The sequence below is a fragment of the Lepus europaeus genome, chromosome 4 (genome assembly GCF_033115175.1).
Source record: "Lepus europaeus isolate LE1 chromosome 4, mLepTim1.pri, whole genome shotgun sequence".
NCBI classification, from domain to species: Eukaryota; Metazoa; Chordata; class Mammalia; order Lagomorpha; family Leporidae; genus Lepus; species Lepus europaeus.
Genome location: NC_084830.1, coordinates 17,740,407 through 17,761,613, shown reverse-complemented (window position 1 = coordinate 17,761,613; position 21,207 = coordinate 17,740,407). Strand labels below are relative to the sequence as shown.

The following is a 21,207-nucleotide window of genomic DNA, read 5'->3' as shown; positions in this document are numbered from 1 at the left end:
TGCCACTCAGAAGAGAAACTAGGAGGGGGTCTTCATAAGGTTCACGGACCGTGCGTATTGTCAAAAAACTATGCATAGGGGAAAGGGAGTGGGGGGGGGGGAGGGTTGCGGGTAGGAGGGAAGTTATGGGAGGAGGGAAGCCATTGTAACCCATAAGCTGTACTTTGGAAATTTATATTCATTAAATAAAAGTTTAAAAAAAAAAAAACAAAAAAACAACAAAAAAAAAACCGCACCTTGGCATGGCCTTCTCATTCCACTACACGCACCAAAATAAACTTATATTTTAATTCCATTTTTCCACTAAGCACTTTTTCAGAGATGTTAAAATAGGAAGCAAATGCATCTCTGAATTGATACATCTGGTAACTCTATCAGAAGACACTGAGTCAGTTATTTGTTTCTTTACCATGATCTGAAATTACTTTGAGAGCAAGGTGCATGCCTGTGTTTACCACTATTTCTTGACATTTAGAGTGGATACAAGTTTGTAGCAGAGGTGTGAATAATGAATAAAAGGGCTTAATTTACCTCAAGGGAATAAAGAACCCAAAGAACACATATTTTTAATACACTAATTTTTTTTTTTTTTTTGACAGGCAGAGTGGACAGTGAGAGAGAGACAGAGAGAAAGGTCTTCCTTTTGCCATTGGTTTACCCTCCAATGGCCGCCACGGCCAGCGCGCTACGGTCGGTGCACCGCGCTGATCCGATGGCAGGAGCCAGGTGCTTCTCCTGGTCTCCCATGCAGGTGCAGGGCCCAAGCACTTGGGCCATCCTCCACTGCACTCCCGGGCCACAGCAGAGAGCTGGCCTGGAAGAGGGGCAACCGGGACAGAATCCAGCGCCCCAACCGGGACTAGAACCCGGTGTGCCGGCGCCGCAAGGCGGAGGATTAGCCTAGTGAGCCGCGGCGCCGGCCAATACACTAATTTTTAAAAACCCATTTTTTTCATTTTAAAATAATATTCTGTAAGATACTGCAACTTACCTATTAATTCAAACTTCAAAAATTTCTGACATCTTTTGAAACCATGCTCCCACACTGAAACTGCTATCAATTTTCAGTCTATAAAAATACCTCAAATTGGGGCCAGTGTTGTGCATAGCTGGTTAAACTGCTGCCTATGATGCCAGCATCACTTGTGGGCACCAATCTGTGTTCTGGCTGCTCCGCTTCTGATCGAGCTCCCTGCTAATGTGCCTGGGAAAGCAGTGGAAGATGGCCCAGGTGCTAGGGCCCATGCACCCAAGTGGGAGACCCAAAATTATCTCCTGGCTATTGGCTTTGGCCTGACTCAGGCCCAGCCACCGCGGCCATTTGGGGAGTGAACCAGTGGATGGAAGACCTCTCTCTCTCTTTCTCGGTAATTCTGCCTTTCAAATAAATAAATAAGTCTTCAGACTGCATTGTTCTTTGTGTACCTTTAGGAATGTAGCTCTGAGCTTAGTCACCATGGACGGGTTTACTCTGATGCTTTCTTGCATGATGGATGTGAAACTGTAAAGAGAGACAGATGGTAAGAAGATGTTGCTGGAGGCCTTCCCAGGGGCGACTGTCAGGCTGTGCACATTACCTGTCGATTAGCTGCCAAGCAAAGGAAAGGTCCCCGATGATCTGCATTGTGATGAGGACCTCCTCTTTGATGTTAATGGTTCTGATCATTTGATGCAGAAACTTGCGAGTGTCAGCAAGAAACTGACACACTTGCAGATTTGATTCCAACTGGTGAAATTCTTGAACCTGTGTTACATAAATAAAGTTAACTTAAAAATATCTGAATAGCCTCGATGGTGCTCATTTTTCCTTGAAAACACTTCAAATAAGGACATTATGTACTAATAGTGTCTCGATGCAATTTTTATTTCAAATTATAATTTCAAAAGATATATATGCCAAGTTATAAAATAGTACAAATTTCTAGGATTAGAAAATGTGCCATTGCTGATTATCCTGTACATATAGGACATATGTACAAATACCCTTTTTCCATTTACTGTAAGTAAACATATACTGGGAAATTCTTTTAATTCTGAAGATAGCCAAAAAATTAAGTTTTATCACAATGTGTTGGCACTTAAATTATTAGGTTCGTTTGATATACTCTTTAAAACAAAACAATAATTCCACAGGGTGATGAATTTTAATGGCTATAACCTGAGAGATCGGGCTATACGTCAAATAAGGCAAAAGATAAAAAGCATTTGAAATGTATAAAGCTGTTTACAGTTGTACTATAGACCACAAAATCCAAGAAACAGGCAAATCAGAAGCAATACAAAGAGAAATTGTTCCAGAATGGGACAGTGGCATGCTAACAATGGAGTATTCTACTGTGTTGCCATTTTTAGCAACCATCCTAAGAACTTTGCTGCAATAAATAAAAGCCTATAAGAAAAGCTACCAAATGAAAAAATATTAGCTATGTCTCTCAAAGTGTGCAATCACACCAGTTGGATAGGTTTTCAGATTATGAGTTTATATGATGTCTGAAATAATAGACTTTATGGTTATTCTAATGCTCTTATTCCATTTTAAACCTAGTTAAAAAATTAAAATTTTAAGACTGGTATGATATAATCATTTCTTTTTAGTATAATCATCTTCAAGTAGATAAAACAATGATAAACTTTTTCTTTCAGAAAAGAAAACACACCACTTGATCAGAGAACTATTTTCATCTTTGTTCCTTTGTAGTTTTTCCAAGGTACTCACTCACAAACCTAAAAATGGTGCCCATACAATTCTGTTTGTTTTTAACCACCTTATCATATATTTCCCCATAATATTCTTTCCTAATTCTTTTTCCAAGACTACATATTTCTCCATGACAAAGTTATCATAGTGTAGGCTACCATTCTCTTTATGTTGGTCATTTAATTCTTCCTCTAATTTTAGGGCTGTGTAAAATATCATAGGCATAATAATTCACATTTCCTCTGCTCTGATGAGATATTCTCTTAGATATATGTAGGGAGCAGACTTCTGGTGGATTATGAAGTATGATTCACGACCCAAGACTGCCATTTAAGAAGACTTTCTTACCTCCTCCAAAGCTTGTATTAGTTGCACGGTTTTTCTGCCTGCAGCAGTAGAATCGTCATAATTTAAAGACAGTATCTGTTTTGAGATCTCTCTGAACCAAGCTTGAAGATTTTCTATTAATACAGAAACAAGGAAAGACTACTGAAATGCTGGAATTCCTATGGCTGGGCTTTGAACTTAGTAAATAATCCTTTACAAATACAGTTTTCACTCCCAGTGCTTTTACCCTAAAACCCCCTAACAGGGCTCCCAGGAATTCTCCAAAGAGTAACAATGCCTGGGGCTTGTGATCTAGAAGGATAAACTTTCTACATAAAGAGCTTTATCTATGAAGGCCTCAGTGCATGTTATCAATAGTAAGTGCAGGGGCCAGTGCTGTGGCGTAGCGGGTAAAGCCAAAACCTTCAGTGCTGGCATCCCATACGGACACTGGTTCGAATCCTGGCTGCTCCATTTCTGATCCAGCTCTCTGCTATGGCCTGGGAAAGCAGTAGAAAATGGCTCAAGTCCTTGGGCCCCTGCACCCGCGTGGGAGACCTGGAAGAAGCTCCTGACTCCTGGCTTTGGATCAGCACAGCTCCAGCCATGGTGGCCAATTGGGGAGTGAACCATTGGATGGAGGACCTCCCTCTCTCTCTCTCTCTCGTATCTTTCAAATAAGTAACTAAATATTTAAAAACAAAAACAATAAGTGCAGAGGTAGCAGTGAGAGCAGAAAGCAGTTGGGAAGGAAGGAAGGCTGTGACAGTTACCAGGCAAAGTTTCCTGGAAAGCAAAGATGGAGAAAGCCCTGGAAAGGCCAACCCTGGCAGACACTTCAGTGCATGAATGACAACGTCACGCCTTGGAGGGCACTGGAAGTGCAAACACTGAGTGAGGAGCTGTGGGGAGTGCGAGGACTGAGTGAGGAGCTGTGGGGAGTGTGAGGACGGGGTGTGGAGCTGTGGGGAGTGCGAACACTGAGTGAGGAGCTGTGGGGAGTGCGAGGACTGAGTGAGGAGCTGTGGGGAGTGTGAGGACGGGGTGTGGAGCTGTGGGGAGTGCGAACACTGAGTGAGGAGCTGTGGGGAGTGCGAACACTGAGTGAGGAGCTGTGGGGAGTGTGAGGACGGGGTGTGGAGCTGTGGGGAGTGCGAACACTGAGTGAGGAGCTGTGGGGAGTGCGAACACTGAGTGAGGAGCTGTGGGGAGTGTGAGGACGGGGTGTGGAGCTGTGGGGAAGTTGGAACAGGTTAGTGGAGGCCACTTCGCTCACAGCTCAGCAGGGACACTTCCTCGAGTAGAGAAAGGGAAGGCATGGGCAAGGTCCAGCACCCTCGGTGTGCCGGACAACGTTCTAGGTGTTCTTCTTCTTTTTAAAGATTTACTTATTTGAAAGGCAGAGTTAGAGAGACAGAGGCAGAGAGAGCAAGAGAGGTCTTCTATCCACTGGTTCACTCCCCAGATGGCCACATGGTCAGAGCTGTGCCAGGAGCCAGGAGTTTCTTCCGGGTCTCCTACTTGTCTTCTACTGCTCTCCCAGGCCACAGCAGAGAGCTGGATTGGAAGTGGAGCAGCTGGGACTTGAACTGGTGCCCATAAGGGATGCCGATACTGCAGGCGGCAGCTCTACCCAGTACACTGCAGCGCTGGCCCCAACATTCTAGGTTTTGTCTCATCTACCCTTCACAACAGTCCATGAAGGCAGGAATCAGCAGGCATTTGTCAGACAGGGAAGCTGCTGCTGAGATAAACTAAGGATCCATGCAGGGTTACACCATTACCAAGTGGCAGAGTAGAATTCTCACAGGGGCTTGCCCAAAGGTGAGGGCCGTGCTGTTTCACCGCACCCAGCTGATGCCCTACAGCTTTCCAGTTTACCAACAGGATGATTTCACTTCATCAAAAGACTTTGTGGTATGTAATCTATTTCAAGCACTGGTACAAAGGACACTTGCGCTAACTGTATAGACTTCTGTAGGGCTGAGGGACCACTATGGAGTAGCAGGAAGGGAACACAAACTCCGAATCTGAGGCAATGGGACAAACGCAGGTGCTGCACCTTGGTGATCTGCAGCAAACAACGACATTTTAGGTTCTGGTTTTCTCACATATAAAGTAAGAATAAAGTGTTTATCTTATGGTACTGTAAGGAGCACATGAGAAAGTTGTGTGGTAGTACTAAGCTAAAACCATACAGCCAGGAAAAATTATAAGACATTATTTAAAGACCTCTGGAACAAAGCTAGCATTTGTTAAGGACCTAAATGAGAACATAACAGTTATTAATGAGCCTGGTTCTAGACAATCAATTTGGTCAGATTATTGCAGGTAGTTCTTGGTTTTTGGTTACAACATGTTGCCAACCTATCAAAATCCATGGGCAACTTTTTCTAATAGGGACAGTTACACAGATTAGAAATACATTTTAGACCAACTAAATCAACAAAAGCCAAAATAAAAAATAGCAAGCTCTCAATGTTAAAAAAAATTAATAAAATGTTACATTGTGTAACATAATAAAAAATGAGTCTGAGGGGCCAGCACTATGGTGTCGGGGGTAAAGCCACTGCCTGAAGTGCTGGCATCCCATATGCGTGCTGGTTCGAGTCCCAGTTGCTTCACTTCCAATCCAGTTCTCTGCTATGGCCTGGGAAAGCAGCGGAGGATGGCCCAAGTCCTTAGGCCCCTGCACTCACATGGGAGACCTGGAAGAAGCTCCTGTCTCCTGGCTTCGGATTGGCCTAGCTCTGGCCACTGTGGCCATCTGGGGAGTGAACAAGTGGATGGAAGACCTCTCTCTTGTTCTCTTTGCCTCTGCCTCTCTGTAACTCTGCCTTTCAAATAAATAAACTCTTAAAAAAAGAAAAACTCATTGGTGGGGCTGGGGTTGTGGTGTAGCGGCCTGTTCCAGTCCCAGCTGCTCTGCTTCCAATCCAGCTCCCTGCCAAAGTGCCTGGGAAAACATCAGAGGATGGTCCAAATCCTTGGGCCTCTGCACCCATGTGGGTGACCTGGAAGAAGCTCCTGGGTCCTGACTTTGGATAGGCCCAACCCTGGCTATTTCAACCATCTGAGGAATGAACCAGCAGAAGGAAGATCTCTGTCTCCCCATTTCTAGCACTCTGCCTTTCAAATAAACAAGATAAATCTTAAAAACAAATAAACAAAACAAAACAAAACGGTCTGAGAGCTAATACTGAACATTTAAAAATAGTTTAATTTGTCACCTGAAAATTCAGGATGGTCTAGTGGAGGCGATGTGAAAGTTTTTATTATCTACAAAACTACAACATTGCTACAGTTTTCTTATAGATAAAACTTCCCAAAGAAGCAGGAGCAAAATCATTGAAGTAAAACGAGGGCAATGCTTTATTTCAAAAACCAGCCTGCAGCTTCGGTGAATAAGAATCAAGAAGATTAGAAGACAAGAATTTCAGATGCCACACATGTTGACAGTTATTAGTATCCTTGAGAGGACTGTGAGAGCTATAAACCCTACCTCCCCCCAAAATGCACACCAATGGACACATCAGCTTTGCACAGTATGGGGGTGGGGGATTCTGACTCTCCAAACCATATCTATGAACTACAGAGAGTTTTAAGAACCCTTGGTTCAGCTTAACTGCATATTTCAAGGATAGGCTAGGACATGGGAAGTCCAGAGTGGATCTGAATGTTGCCCAAGGGAGCATACAGCCAGAGGCAGCCAAAAACTTCAGATTTCTATTAGCAAGAGTACGGTACGATGAGGTCATAGCATACAATGATGAAAGCATAAAGACTTCCGGCTCTGCCAGTTTCCAAGACCTCAAACAATGCACAGATACATTTCAAACACACCAATATCTGCTCTTCAGCCATTACCATTTTTCTCCACTCTGGTTAGCGGTTTCACTCCCGAAAAGACATCTGCAAGTTCAGTCATCCGCTCTGAGCCCTCCTTCTTATAATGCTCCCATTTGGCTTGCTTTTCTGCAAGCATTTGCTTGAACATCTATCGAAGACACAGCAAAGGTTTACTTACTCAAGGGGAAATCCAGATCAGGTAGTTTACAGAGACTCAGAGAAGCTCAACTGATGATACACAAAAATACATTCCACAAATTAACCCTCACACTGGTGCCAGCCACCTCTTAAGCACTACTACTTTATACAAGTTGGGGGGCAAAGTTCAACCCCCACTAGGACAGAGGTTCTCATAAGCGCCGCCTGGCCCTACCCCTAAAGATTCTGGCCCAGAAGGTCTTGGGTAAGCCCAGGAATCAGCATTTTTAATCTGAAATTACATTTGATGATCGCTGTTGTAAGGCCCTTTCTTGGTTTTAGTTCCTGTGATTCCAGTATACTCAGTCAGGGACAATTGTATTATTTGTCGGGTGACTGGAACATGAACCAAATTACCTACAATGGTTCTTTCTTGTTTGAGGACACAGAAATTCTATTTATTCATTCACTTTTTCATAAAATTTAAATCATGCCATGAGTTGGGAAGAGGAGAAAAGGGCATAGGTCATTTTTTTTTTTCCTCGAAAAAACTTAATCACTAATTTCTCATTAGAAGACATGGTATCTCCAACAAAGGTACAGGGTTTATTTCACTAGGATTTTAAGAGATAAGTATGCCCAGTACTGACTTTTACCTTAAGAAATTTTCCATTTGTCAGCATCAAAATGCACACTGAGAAAAATGAACAAAGGGGCAGGGAGACTCCGGATGCAGCTGAGGGAATCAACGTGTGTGGAGGAGGAATCTTAGTGAGTCGAGCGCCATGACACATCAACAAAGTGCGCTAAGTATGAGGTTGGGGAACACTGAGAACAATTTACAGTCTGCTTCATCCGAGTGCCAGGGATCAAGCAATGCCATTCAACAACAGCAAAGCACCAACACCAAGTTGCCCTGAGGGCTTCATCACAGACCAAGTGGCTTCGAGCCCTTCCTCAATGCACTCACAAGTTTTTATCTCGAGGAAGGAATCTGGGATGGGGGTGGTCCTTATGAATGAGGAAGTGTGCCATCCCTTAAAGGTTAGGAGAAACTCAGGTCCAATTATGGCATTTACAGAAAAATCAGAAAGTGATTCTAGGAAAAGTTTGGGATGCGCAGAGAAGAAATACAGGTTGAAGAATCATGTCGAAAAGGCAGAAATTCAAATACAACATTTCTTTGCTCAATTTATACTGAGTATGTTTTCCCTTTCTTTCTGTTTGAGCTTTCTCTTCTTGAAACCCTTTAACAAGGGGCTGGCGTCGTGGCGCAGCAGGTTAAGCCGCTGCCTGTGACGCTAGCATCCCGTATCGCAGCACTAGTTCAAGTCCCAGCTATTTTGCTTCCAATTCTGCTTCCTAATGCACTGTGGAAGGTAGCAGATGATGGTTCAGGAACCTGGGTCACTGCCACCCACATGGAAGACAAAGATGGGAGTTCCTGTCTCCCGGCCTTAGTCTGGCCCAGACTTGGCTCTTGTGGACATTTGGGGTGTGAACCGATAGATAAAACATACTTCTCTTTGGCACTCCGCCTTTCAAATAAATAAATTTTTAAAACAGGGACAAACGGAGAGAGATCCTCCATTGGCTGGTTCATCCCCCCAAATCTGCAACAGCCAGGTTGTGCCTGGTTGATGCCAGGGGCCAGGAGCTTCATTCAGGTCTCCCATGTGGGTACAAGGGTCCAGGGACTTGGGCCGTTGTCTGCTGCTTTCCTGGGTGCATCCGTGGGGTGCTGGATCAGAAGTGGAGCACCCATAGGGGATGCTGGCACTTCAGGTGGAAGCTTAACCTGCTGCGCCACAGCATTAGCCCCTAAAAGCAAACAAACAAAACATACAAACTTCGGACAATGAGTTGGTGCTCCTTTGCTCCTTTAGCCTGTCTTCTGTCTCTTCTCTACCTTAGTAAACAGAAGGAAGCTGCCACAGTATTGCAATAGATTGCAGAGAACAGAGTCATGATGAGAAATGCAGGCGTGGGTCAGCTCAATGCCCCAGACCTGGCCTGATTCCCACTTACTCCACTGCACTATAGACAGAACTCATGAGTGCCTGGTGCTCATGATTCCAACTGGCCTGAGGACATTTCTCTCTTCTGGTCAGCTCTCATTTGCCTCTGAAAGGCCAGTTTTGCTTAGATCAACTGCAGAAGTGGGGAACCTTTTTTCTGCCAACGGCCATTTGGATAGTTCTAACACCATTTGTGGACCATACAAATTTTGAGTCCTGCCTGCAATTGCCTCGGCAGGGCCAGACCAGATGATTTCACAGGCCTTAAATGACTGTGGACTGGACATTCTACACTCCCGAACTAATGAGATGCCAAGTTCCTTTTCCTTCCTGGTTTCCTATCTTGGTTTAACCATGTCTTTCTTCCCCACTACCCTGAGAACTCCGGGATGTCAAGGGCAAGCCTTCTTCATTTTTTAATTCCTAACACCTAGGTGGGAAGAGTAGGTACTTGGTGATTATTTACCATTCAGAAAGAAAACATTAGAATTATTAAATATATCAAAAAGGGGCAGAATTTCTCTGATCTTATAGAATTATACAAAGATAGATCACTCAAAACAGCACATATTCACATTACACTAATGAGCAACAACATTTCCTGAACCAGTTGATATGGGCATGTAGTATCACTGTACACCCAGAAGAGAAAGAAACATTTTGTATACCACTGACAAGACCTAGGCAAGGTGAGGATTGGCTCTAATGGCAGTAATATCCAGGGCTAGCTCCTGGGCCGACATGATGCAAACATCCAAGGTGACTGGCTACAGAACTTGTGCATTCCCAAGCATCCTATTTTTATTATGCCCACAGGGGCTTCTTTAGGGGTTAAGACCAAGTTCAGAATTTTCCTTCAGAGAAATTGAATTCCTAAAAGACCCTAAGATGACCCTTTTCAAATACAAATCACACACGTTTACTTAAATCCTTTTCACCAGGAGCCAGCATTGTGGCGTAGCAGGTAAAGTCGCCATCTGTGGCACCAGCATCCCATAAGGGCACCAGTTCATGTCCTGGCTATTCCACTTCAGATCCAGCTCCCTGCTAATGGCCTGGGAAAGGCAGCAGAAGATGGCCCAAACACACCCACATGGGAGTCCTGGATGAAGCTACAGGCTCCTGGCTTCAGCCTGGTTCAGGGCTGGCCGTGCGGTCATCTCGGGAGTGAACCAGCAGATGGAAGATCTGTCTCCCTCCCCTCCCACCCCCTCTGTAACTCTCTCTTTCAAATACATAAATAAATATATAAAAAAAAATAACCAACCCTTTTTACTAGGATAGATAGAAATCCTGCAAGGCCCAGCTAGCATGGGGCTGGCCCCTACCTGTCTTTCAGCCTCATTTGTACCACCCTTCTCCCTCATCATCCCCCTTCCAGTCAACTGGTCTTTTGGATGCTTGAACAGATCACTCTCCTCCCCACGCAGGGGTCTTAGACATACTCTTTCCTTCCTTGGACATTCTCCATCACGCCCCTTACTCTGCCTAGCTAACGCTGGCTCCTTTCTGTAGGTCCCTTTAGAAGCCCTTGCTTCTCTTCTCTGCAAAGTCTTCCAGGCTAGGACAGGGTCCTTTACTTCAGGTGCTCAGAGAACTCTATTCTTTTCCTTTAGAATTTATATTTACATCTTCACTTGAGTGATTTTTCTGATCAATATCTGTGTTCTTTATTAAATCATCACCTCCACTTTTATGCCCTTTCTTCCCCATCACTATTTCCCCAATGATAGTAGTTACTAAATGCCTATTAAAGGTTTAATCTTGTCCCCCCCTTTTTTTTTTTGACAGGCAGAGTGGACAGTGAGAGAGAGAGACAGAGAGAAAGGTCTTCCTTTGCTGTTGGTTCACCCTCCAATGGCCACTGCAGCCGGTGCGCTGTGGCCGGCACACCGCACTGATCCAAAGGCAGGAGCCAGGTGCTTCTCCTGGTCTCCCATGGGGTGCAGGGCCCAAGCACTTGGGCCATCCTCCACTGCCCTCCCTGGCCACAGCAGAGAGCTGGCCTGGAAGAGGGGCAACTGGGACAGAATCCGGCGCCCCGACCGGGACTAGAACCCGGTGTGCCGGCGCCGCAAGGCAGAGGATTAGCCTGTTGAGCCACAGTGCCGGCCAATCTTGTCCCTTTTCTATAAGAACTGTCTCACATAACCAAAATCTATACCTTGAATCACAGACACAGCAAGTAAACCCTAATTCTGAAAAATATTTTTCAGCATACAAAACTAAGACTTTGCTGACTATTGATTCAATGTTTTTACCTCTTTGAGTATAAACTCAAACTGTGCAGTATCCAACAGCAACTGGAAGAGGATCTTGGGGTTGTACCTGGAGTCTGTTAGAATCTGGTCCTTGATCTGACGAAGGCGTTTGTTGTTTGGGTCACAAGCTAGAGGCAAGGAAGAAAATTACCTACTTATTAAACGTGTACAAAGTATCTATGAAATAAGGTGAAGTCTTAAATCCTTTCCCCCACTTTAAGTATTTCGAAAATAACAAGCATCAAAAGCGGTAAGCAAAGTGTGTACCAGTAAGAGATGGTGAAATATAGCACCTCTATGCAACAGACTATGATTGAATCTGCCTTGGAATGTCAGCCCCACATATCTCTGGACGAAGAAAGCAAGCTGTACGGTTTGTTTCCAAATTCTGTAAGCATTCTGGGATTGGTTCCTATCGACTGCCCAACAAGATGGGCAGGGCCCTCAGGTGCCATTTGCTAGGTAGGCAGCCTCCTGCTTGGTCCTGTCAGACTTGCCGTCAGTTCAGGCTCTGACCCTTGCCACTCCATTGTGCACAGGCAGGCCTGAGACTGCTCCTTAGATGCAAGGTTGGCATCTGGGATCATGGATTTCAGGAGGAGCTTTCCCCACTGTGAGAACCGATAAGAACAGCTGACCATGCCTTAACAGTTTGTACCAACAATGCAGTTCATGCTGCACATTTGCTTTCCTTCTGGGAGTTTGGAAATTTTGGTATGCGCCAAGCAGAGCTTGTTAAGGTGATCAGTACCCAGTGAAAGTCCTGGGAGGCCGAGATGTTGCTGGCTGGCAACGTTTCACACGTGTTACCATAACTCACTGCTGTGGAATTAAGCGCATTCCTATGACCGCTGGAGGACGACCCTTAGATGCGTGTGCCTTGCTTCCTTGGGACTTCACCCCATGTGCCTTTCTCCATGACTAGTTTTGCTTCCACTCCTTCTGCTGTAATGAGCCATAGCAAGTGGCCACCTATGCTGAGTCCTCTGAGTGTATCAGAACCCAGGGTGGTCTTGGTGACTGCCTGACACTGCAGAGAGCAGGGTTACCCACACCAAGGCATGGCATCTCCAAAGAGGAAGAACCAGACCAGTGGCCATCCTAATCCTTGCCTGTAAATGGGTGACGCCATGGTAGACACTCAGATTTCTGGATTGCTCACAATCCAGGCACAGAGAGCTTAAGGACAAGGCCACAAAATTAGGCAGTAATCAATTCAGGGACAAAACACTAGAGGTTGAGATGCTCAATTTAGCTTATCAGCTACCAAGCAAAGCTATTTCAAAGAAAATAAACAATAAGTTAAAAGAAAAGAATAGAATAAAAAATATTGATATTTTTGCTGAGTTTGATTACAGGGATAATGATTCATCAAATAAAGAATAAGAATAGGATAAGCAAAATTACTTATAAACGAGAGCTATCTAAATTGCAAATACAGTCAAAACAGAAACTTGAAAGACAACAGATACTGTCAAAAAGTTCTTAGCTGCATAAGGCCTTAGGTGGTAAAACAAGTATTACACTGGGTACACACATGCTTTCTTAGCCTCCCCCACCAGTATCCCAGGAAGTCTGGCAAGCACAGACAACCATGTTGTAAGAGCAAAGATGACAGGGTGTTCTGGTGCCTTAGTGTCACATTCTTCCCTTGGTATCCACGTGGAGTGGTTCCAGGACCCCCTCTGGATGCCAACATCTGTGGATGCTCAAGTCGCTTTTATAAAATGAGGTAGTATCTGCATTACACCCTTACACATATCTTCCCATGTACTTTAAATCATCTCTAAATTATTTATAGTATCTACTCTAATGTAAACAGCTGCTTTATAGAATTGTTTAGGGAATAATGACAAGGGAAAAATATGCATAGACAGTTCAGACATATTTCCTGTTTCTGAATAATTCTGATCTGTGATTGACTGCCTCAGTGGATATGGAACTGATGAATATGAAAGGTCAAGTGCACATTGATTTCTGAATCAGTCCATCTCAAGGAGACTCATGACAACCAGAAGGGGCTCGGTTTAACGGGAAACTGCAGAGTTCCAGCTTTGCATACATTACCCTATCCAGGAAGAAATATAATAGAACTGGCAACACTGATTACACATACTTTTTTTTCAGCATCATTTATGCCTACCAGAAAAAACAAAGGGTAAACCCAGGAGTTCTATTTGTCTTCATATTAATTTTAATTCAGAAAGAAATATTCTGACATGAATTTCTTTTCCTTCTTGGATAGGGAACTCAAGTATCAAGTTCATTGGCAAATACTCTGTATTCTTCAATGTGTGTAATATGCAGCTCCTTGGTGCAAACCAGTTTGGTTCCAGTATTCCCAGGGCCTGATGATTTCACTCAGATCTGCCCCTGTAGAATTCAGAACCAAGGAACTGAGGGAACAGATCCTCCAGGGGTGGTAGCCTAGGGGAGAGATTCAGCAGCTTGCCAGCCTCGCTTACCTAAGGTACCTTCCAAGAGTGTTTCCTGAGTGGCTGCCAGCCCTGTAGATGCATGCTTAGCCTAGCTGAAATGCCTCCAGTGGGTTAACAGGAAGCAGCGTAAGAATCTGACTGCCTTTTTGCACACTTTGAATAAAACACCCTAACAGCAAAACAAGCAGTTACTTTCCCCTGCATTAACTCACACCCAGATAGGCAAATCATTTGTTGCTGGCAAATCATGATCTTGTGCAATCAGGTCAATGGCCAGACACAAAAATGGAAAACAGATGTGGCTAAAGATAAAAGCCTGGACCCTCTGGCCAACTGAGTCACTACAAAACCACTGCTGGTTTTACAACAGGACAAAGTGAGGCCCTTGATTGCTTATACGCTTGTGAAGGCAAGACTTGTGGTAAAGACCATTATAAGCAGAATCAATATAGTAAAATTGGGGCCGGTATTGTGGCACAGTGGGTAAAGCCGCCGCCTGCAAGGCTGGCAACCCATATCCCATATGGATGCTGGTTCAAGTCCTGGCTGCTCCACTTCCAATCCAGCTCCCTGCTAATGTGCCTGAGAAAGCAGCGAAGGATGGCCCAAGTCCTTGGGCCCCTGTACCCACATGGGAGGCCTCGAAGAAGCTCCTGGCTTCACACCAGTCCAGTTCTGGCTGTTATGGCCATTTGGAAGTAAATCAGAGGAGGGAAGATCTCTTTCTGTCTCTAACTCTGCCTTTCAAATCAATAAATAGATTTTTAAAAAAAAGTAGTAGAACCCTCAAATTAGAACTGGAGTTGATGTGAAAGAAATTCAACTGATCAAAAAAGATCAGTGACATGATTTAAAAGTTTAACCACGTGGGGTCCAGCACCATGACACAGTAGTTTAATCCTCTGCCTGCAGCGCCAGCATCCCATATGGGTGCCAGTTCTAGTCCCGGCTGCTCCTCTTCCCATCCAGGTCTCTGCTATGGCCTGGGGAAGCAGTAGAGGGTGGTCCAAGTCCTTGGGCCCCTGCACCCTCGTGGGAGACCCAGAAGAAGCTCCTGGCTTCAGATTGGTGCAGATCTGGTCATTCCAGCCATTTGGGGAGTGAACCAATGGATGGAAGACCTTTCTCTCTGTCTGTAACTCTACCTCTGAAATAAATAAATAAAAAATCCTTAAAAAAAAAGTTTAACTATGGTATTTATTGCCTTGGACAGTATATCAGTTTCCAATGGCCACTCTTAACAAATTAGCACAAACTTAGTTACTTAATACAGCACACACATATTCTCTTCACAGTTCCAGAGGTGAAAAACCTGCAACAGGGTTAGGACCAAGGTATCAGTCTGCATACTCCCGGGGAGAATCCATTTCCTTGCCTTTTCCAGCTTCCAGTAGCTGCCGATATTTCTTGGCTAGGCCCTGTCCATCTTCAGAGCCAGCCATGGCCAAATCTCCCGCACAGTGCCATCTCTTGGGTTCTGCCTCTTCTGCTTCCATGTGCCCAATTTAAGGACCCCAGTGATGACACTCAGTCCACTGGGAGCATCCAGGATAATCCTCCTACTTTAAGGTCAGCTGATTACCAATCTTGTCCCCCTCTGCCATTCAATGTAACATCTGTATGCGTGCCAGGGATTAGACATGCACAGGCATCTTCGGAGGAAGGGGTTGGGGGCATTATTCTGCCTACCATAGATGTCCAGCTTTCCTTTTGCACATGTATATATTTGATCTCCCAGTCCCGTCGGTGACAAGCTCCTTGAACAGACTAACAGCTAAACATCCTCATATTCCCCAGCACCCGACAGTACCTGAGAGAAGACAGCTGTTCAGGTAGGTTGTTTCCAAGTTGAGACAAAAACGACCAATTTAAAAAAAGCAACTTGACTTTCATCCAAGGGTTTTCTCCCTGCTACGCCATTTTGCACAGCGACACAGATCTTCACTCTGAGAGGCCTCATATGGAACAATATAAACACCCTGCTCTGTGCATTACCTGAGTCTGCTGTATGAAGCATCAGCCATCGGATGGCAACGTTGCAGTCTCGCAGGCAGTTCAGCAGCCTTGGGATAGTGTCCAGAACCATCTCCTCCCGTAAATAACCCTCCTTCAGAAACTGCTGCACCTGCGCATGCACGCTCTCGCTCACGGTAGCATATCTGCTGGCCTTCGAAAATCAAAAACTCGAATTACATTTTAAAGATTTATCTAGAAAATCAAACAGGTTCAAATGAATCCCTTGACAAATAATACCATTTACAGACTATGGTTATAAGGCTCAAAGGCAACTGGTTTATTGGACATTTTGGAAAGAACATGAGACTTAGATTTAAATTAAGTTAAATCCTAGGGCTGGCTGTGATTAAACACTGATGATGTGACTTTGGGTTAGTCTCTGTATTTTTTTTTTTTTGTGTGTGTGTGTGTATTGGTTTCTTTCGATGTCAAATGGCAAACTGGATCAGGTGCTTCCTCAGAGCCCCTCTGTTCTAAACTGCATGGGAAAGAAACAGAAGCTTGCCTGTTCTTGGTAATAACGTTGACAATGGAGGCAGGACAGAGCAGAAACACTCAAATGTCTAAACTTCTAGAGTTAGACGCAAGCTTAACAGAAATACAGCTCAGGATATTATAACTAAGTTTTCAAATCAGTCTTTTGAAAATTTCTTCATTCTATTTTATTAAGGCAATAGTCAAATGTTAAACATCATTAACAAAGTCAACTCAGCTTAAAACTATGTTGAAACTTTTTAAATGTCACCAACAGGGAAATGCAATGTGGGAAAGGAATTTTACTAATAAAAAATTGATGTTCTGATACTGGTAAGTATGGAAGTGCTACTTCCTCTAATACAGTTCTAGGAGATATGCCAACATTGAAATTATTCTGTGCATTATTTACAGAATTCAATTTATTTGAATAAAACATGATGAAGGTTTTTGTGTCAATATTGTTGTATCCGAACTCCAGGCTAAAGGACTTGAGTGTTGCTGCTTACCAAGCATATCAGAAATAATAAATTTAAATTACAATGACAGGACATGGTATCTACATTCAGTTACCATCTTTAGCATTTATCTGATAAAAAAAAATACTAATTTCAGTTGGTGGTGAAGGTCTTGGTCTTGAAGTAAATGTCACACTGATCTGTCTCAGAATATGAAGCAGTCCTTAGGACCCAAATCTCCAATTTACATTTACCACATAGGTTAAAACCCTACATTTATCTTATTCTAATATAAAAAAACACCTGCCATTAATCATTGCACTGACATGTCTATGTGGGCATCTTAAATTCCCTGAGAAATCTCTTTAGCTCACTTCCTACCTCATACACTAAGCTTGCCATTATTAGAGAATCCTTCCAGATTAGACACAACCTACCTGTTCTTTGACATTTGAGAGGTCCAGGGTATTGTTTAAGGCAGTTTTGGCGGCTTTGTAAGGTTCCCAAGCTTCGGCCAGATTAACCGTGATCCCCATGTAAATGCTGATCACCTGAACAAGAGGCATTCCTTCAGTATTTACTCATACATAGCCCTTCAAGGCAAGGGCCTACCTAGGAAGACACTGCCAAGCCTTCAATTTAAGCTTCATTCCACAGAAAAACCAAGGTTTCCCAAATATACAGGTAAGTGTTCTTCCACATAAGCACGTTAGGACAACAGCGTCAAGGTTGTTATTCATGGAAAATGAACTGAAACAAGGTTTCCCGTTCAAACTCCTGTGTGTTAGATTCTTAGATGACTAAAAAAATCAATAAAAATAAAAATGAACAGAAGCAGGGAAGCAGAGACTAGAGCAGAGGTTTACATTTTCATCTTAGGCTTCACATTCTTTTGTCACTGAGGGCCTCAAAGAACTATTTTTTTTAAAAAAAAGTGAGTTATAATTATTGATATTTATATTGCATGTTAAAACTGAGAAATTTAAAAAACTATCAATTCATTTAAAATAATAAACACATTACCCATCACTTTTATTTTCCTAAACCCCAAAGTTTTCATAAAGAAATTTGTGAGATGTGAGCGTCACTTGACATTTCTTTGAAATCCCTATAATGCCTGGTTTAACCGAAGACAGCTGGACTAACACCTCTGCTTCTGCTTTTGTCCACTGTTGGGAGCCACTGTGCTGGTTTCCCTGTATAGGCCTTTGTTTAGATTAACCTTCAACTGTGTTCCTGTAAGAAGGAGTCACTAGAAAATTCCATTTGTACAGCTCACTGATATGGTTAGCGCTTGGCCATCTGGCTTCACTGCCCTCTTTCTTGTACCTTGATAAGCACGTCTGGTAGCTGTAAGACCTCGCTGTAACTCCCTTTGTCAAATTGATGCTGATTCCTGTGAAATTATTCCTTTAAACTATGTTGTAAGATGACCCCGCTTGCCCTCGACTGTTACAATCCTTGCCTTGTACTATATAAGCTACCTCCTTCTCCAATAAAGTGAGACCTTGATCAGAGTACTGTCTTGGTCTCCCTTTTCGGGTCTGGTTTGTCTCTCCATTCAGGTCTGCCCTCCTCATGTCCTAGTTGATTACCCCGCGGGTGGGGGCAGTTCACTATGCAATCATCTGTCAAAAAGCCTCAGGAAATGCCATGTAAACTGGGCAGAAAAGGACCGTGAAAGGGCAGAGTGTCTTAGTATCACTACCAAACCAGTTTTGACTTCACTGATCCCTTCCAAGTGTTCCCAGTTCCCACAGTGGGAATCCTTGGACTAAAGCAAAGAAATCCTTCATCTTGCCGTTCTTCACCTGCCCACTTCAGCTCCAAGGAGACAGGGATTATTTGCAACCTGACAGTTTGTTCAACTTTACTCTGAAATGCTGTGGCCCTGGAGATTTTTTTTTTTTTTTTGAATGAACTAATAGACTGATAAGATCTGATCACAAATTATTCTGTTTCCTTAATGTTTTTGATCTATTCATGTTTCCTTTTACCTCGAGTCACATTGGTAATCCATATATTTTTAAAAATCATCCATTCTGAGTTTTCAAATGTGTTGGCAAAGTCATTCATAGGTTTTCTTATAACTTTGAAACATTTTCCTTGTATCAGGGTCTTCTTTTCCAAACCTAATATTTAATTTTGTTTGCTTGTCTCTTCTGATCAGCCTCACGAGGTACCTATCCTATTGACTCTTGTCAAACACCTCCTCTAGGTTGAACTGATCTCTCATTTTCCTTTTCTGTAGCAGTCAATTTCTGCTCATATATTATTGATTTCCTTTCACTCAATTTTGGACTCATTTATTTTTAATTTTTCTTGTTTTTCAACTAAATGTATTCAAGGTTATACATTTTTTAAAGAATACTCAAGAAGTCACATCCCATAGGTTTTGCTGCATAGCACTTTGATACCACGTAACTCTTAAGTTGTTCTTCAATTTATATTATGATTTTCATTGTATCACAAAGTCTCTTTGGGACTGCATTCTTTTCCCCTCAAACATTTAAAAATGGCTTTTTAATGCTGATTTGTCATTTTCTAATTTTTTTTTTAATTTGAAAAGCAAACAGAGACAAAGACAATTTCCCATCCACTGGCTCTCTCTCTAAATGCCTGCAACAGCTGAGGCTGGGCCAAATTAAAGCCAGAAACTGGCACTCAGTCTGGGTCTTCTACGGGGGTGGCAGGGACTGAAGTACTTGAGACATCTCCTGTGCGTCTCAGAGTGTGCATCAGCAGGAAGCTGGAATCAGGAGCAGCGTTGGGACTTGAACTTGGGCCCTCTGATATGGGATGTATGTGTCCCAAGCGGCATCTTAACCACTGCATGAAATGACTGCTCCTGGTTTGTCATTTAACTGCATTACAGTAAGAGAATACAGTCTGTAGGCAATCGATTTTTTTTTTTTACTGTATTGACTTCCTTCATAATCTAATATTTTCATATATCCAATTTTCATATACAGCTTTTTCAAGCACATAGGGAAGAGCTATTATGCATTTTTGGCAGAGCAGGGATACACATAGAAAGAAAAGTATTGGAATTTTCCATAATGATTGTGGTGTCATCCATTTTTCCTTGTGAATCCATAAGTTTTTGCTTTATGTATTCTGAGTATGTTATTGGGTGCATATAAATTCATAATCGTTAATTTATTTCATCAGAGTATTCTTTTTAATATTCTAAATAATTTTTTCCCTTTTAATATTTTTCTTTAAAACTCCCTATCATGTGATATTTTCTAAGTTTCTGTTGGTTGGCATGTGCCTGCCATATCTTTTTATATTCAGTTGTGCCAAGCTGTGTTATAAGGTGTACCTCTCATAGGTATCATATAACTATTTAATACCAAATATGGTTGCAATTATAGTGTTACAGTAAAAATTTATTTATTAACTTTAGGAACATGCAACAGGACTCTGAGTTTTCTCTTTTGTCTCTCTACTCCAGCTCACAAGTATGACTTGTAGGTGGATAGGAGCCATCATCTCCTAACTGTAGGTCGTTCTCATACTGCTGGTAAATTCAAAGTCTCTTAGAACAGATAGTTAATGTGATTCAGTAATTGTGATTCAGGAGGAAGAAGCAGAAGAAAACCTGCTACCTGAGAATATGCTTTAGTTCATTGTACGTTTGTTCAAGAAAAAAAATTCATATATTTTAAGCACATTAAGTCAGTTTTATTCATTTAAGGATTAATATTTTTAAGCAAGACAATATTTTAGTAAGTTACAAACAGATCCCTACAGTAATGTAAACCTTAATAGAGACATATCATGTCACTTACAGATAGAACTTAACATACATCTAGAGGAATTCTGCTAGCATAGATTCGTAAAATAGAAAAAATCAAAACATCCTTATGCAATTTGGATTCATTCTCAGTAGCTAAAGCAAGATAACACTTTAATTCATGGTTTTATATTGAGTTCAGCCTTTTAAGAAAAAGACTAAGTTCTTCAGGAAATTTTGCAAACTGATTTATTCCTTCATATTATGATTTATAAAATTCCTAACACTCTTAAAACAACTTTATCTAAGTGGTTTTATGTCCTAATGTTACAACATTATGACTTTTGGGTTAAAGGCCGAAAGAACGGAAAATCAGTTCACTAACAAATCTACTATGGAAAGGAGAAATCAGTAATTAATACTTGCCCAGTTATCTGGAAAATATTTATCCACTATCTCTCTCATTTTTGCCTGATGGGTGTGAAGGATGGAAGGGTCGAAGTAGAGAATCACGTACAGCATGGCGGCTTGGGTTGCCAGGGCAGTGCTGCGATGCTCTGGCAAGGGATATGCCGAGACCTGCAAGACAGAGACAGCAACCCAGAGGGAGCTGTAGGTAACATCTGGGTGTTTACACACGTGCTCAACTTAAATTAGTGAGTTCTAGGACACACTGGTTTCTCAAAAGCCAACATCTTTCAGGACTGTGGACGCTGGAAGCAATTCTCAGCTTGTGGCATTGGTAACCAGCATCCTTCTTCTCACCCCTGACTCCACAATATTCTCTCCCT

General features: G+C 42.7%; 1 protein-coding gene across 2 annotated transcripts in view; it reads right to left on the bottom strand.

Moving 5' to 3' along the window:
* WASHC5 (WASH complex subunit 5) overlaps positions 1–21,207 on the bottom strand; it is a 72,539-nt gene that overhangs the window by 33,160 nt on the left and 18,172 nt on the right. For both annotated transcript variants that reach the window (XM_062187999.1, XM_062187998.1), the window contains 8 exons: positions 20,843–20,995; positions 17,115–17,228; positions 15,725–15,896; positions 11,292–11,419; positions 6,893–7,022; positions 3,047–3,159; positions 1,578–1,744; positions 1,426–1,501 (listed from right to left, as the gene is read on the bottom strand). In XM_062187999.1, coding sequence (XP_062043983.1) covers positions 1,426–1,501; positions 1,578–1,744; positions 3,047–3,159; positions 6,893–7,022; positions 11,292–11,419; positions 15,725–15,896; positions 17,115–17,228; positions 20,843–20,995 — 1,053 coding nt within the window. The remainder of the gene's footprint in view (positions 1–1,425; positions 1,502–1,577; positions 1,745–3,046; positions 3,160–6,892; positions 7,023–11,291; positions 11,420–15,724; positions 15,897–17,114; positions 17,229–20,842; positions 20,996–21,207) is intronic.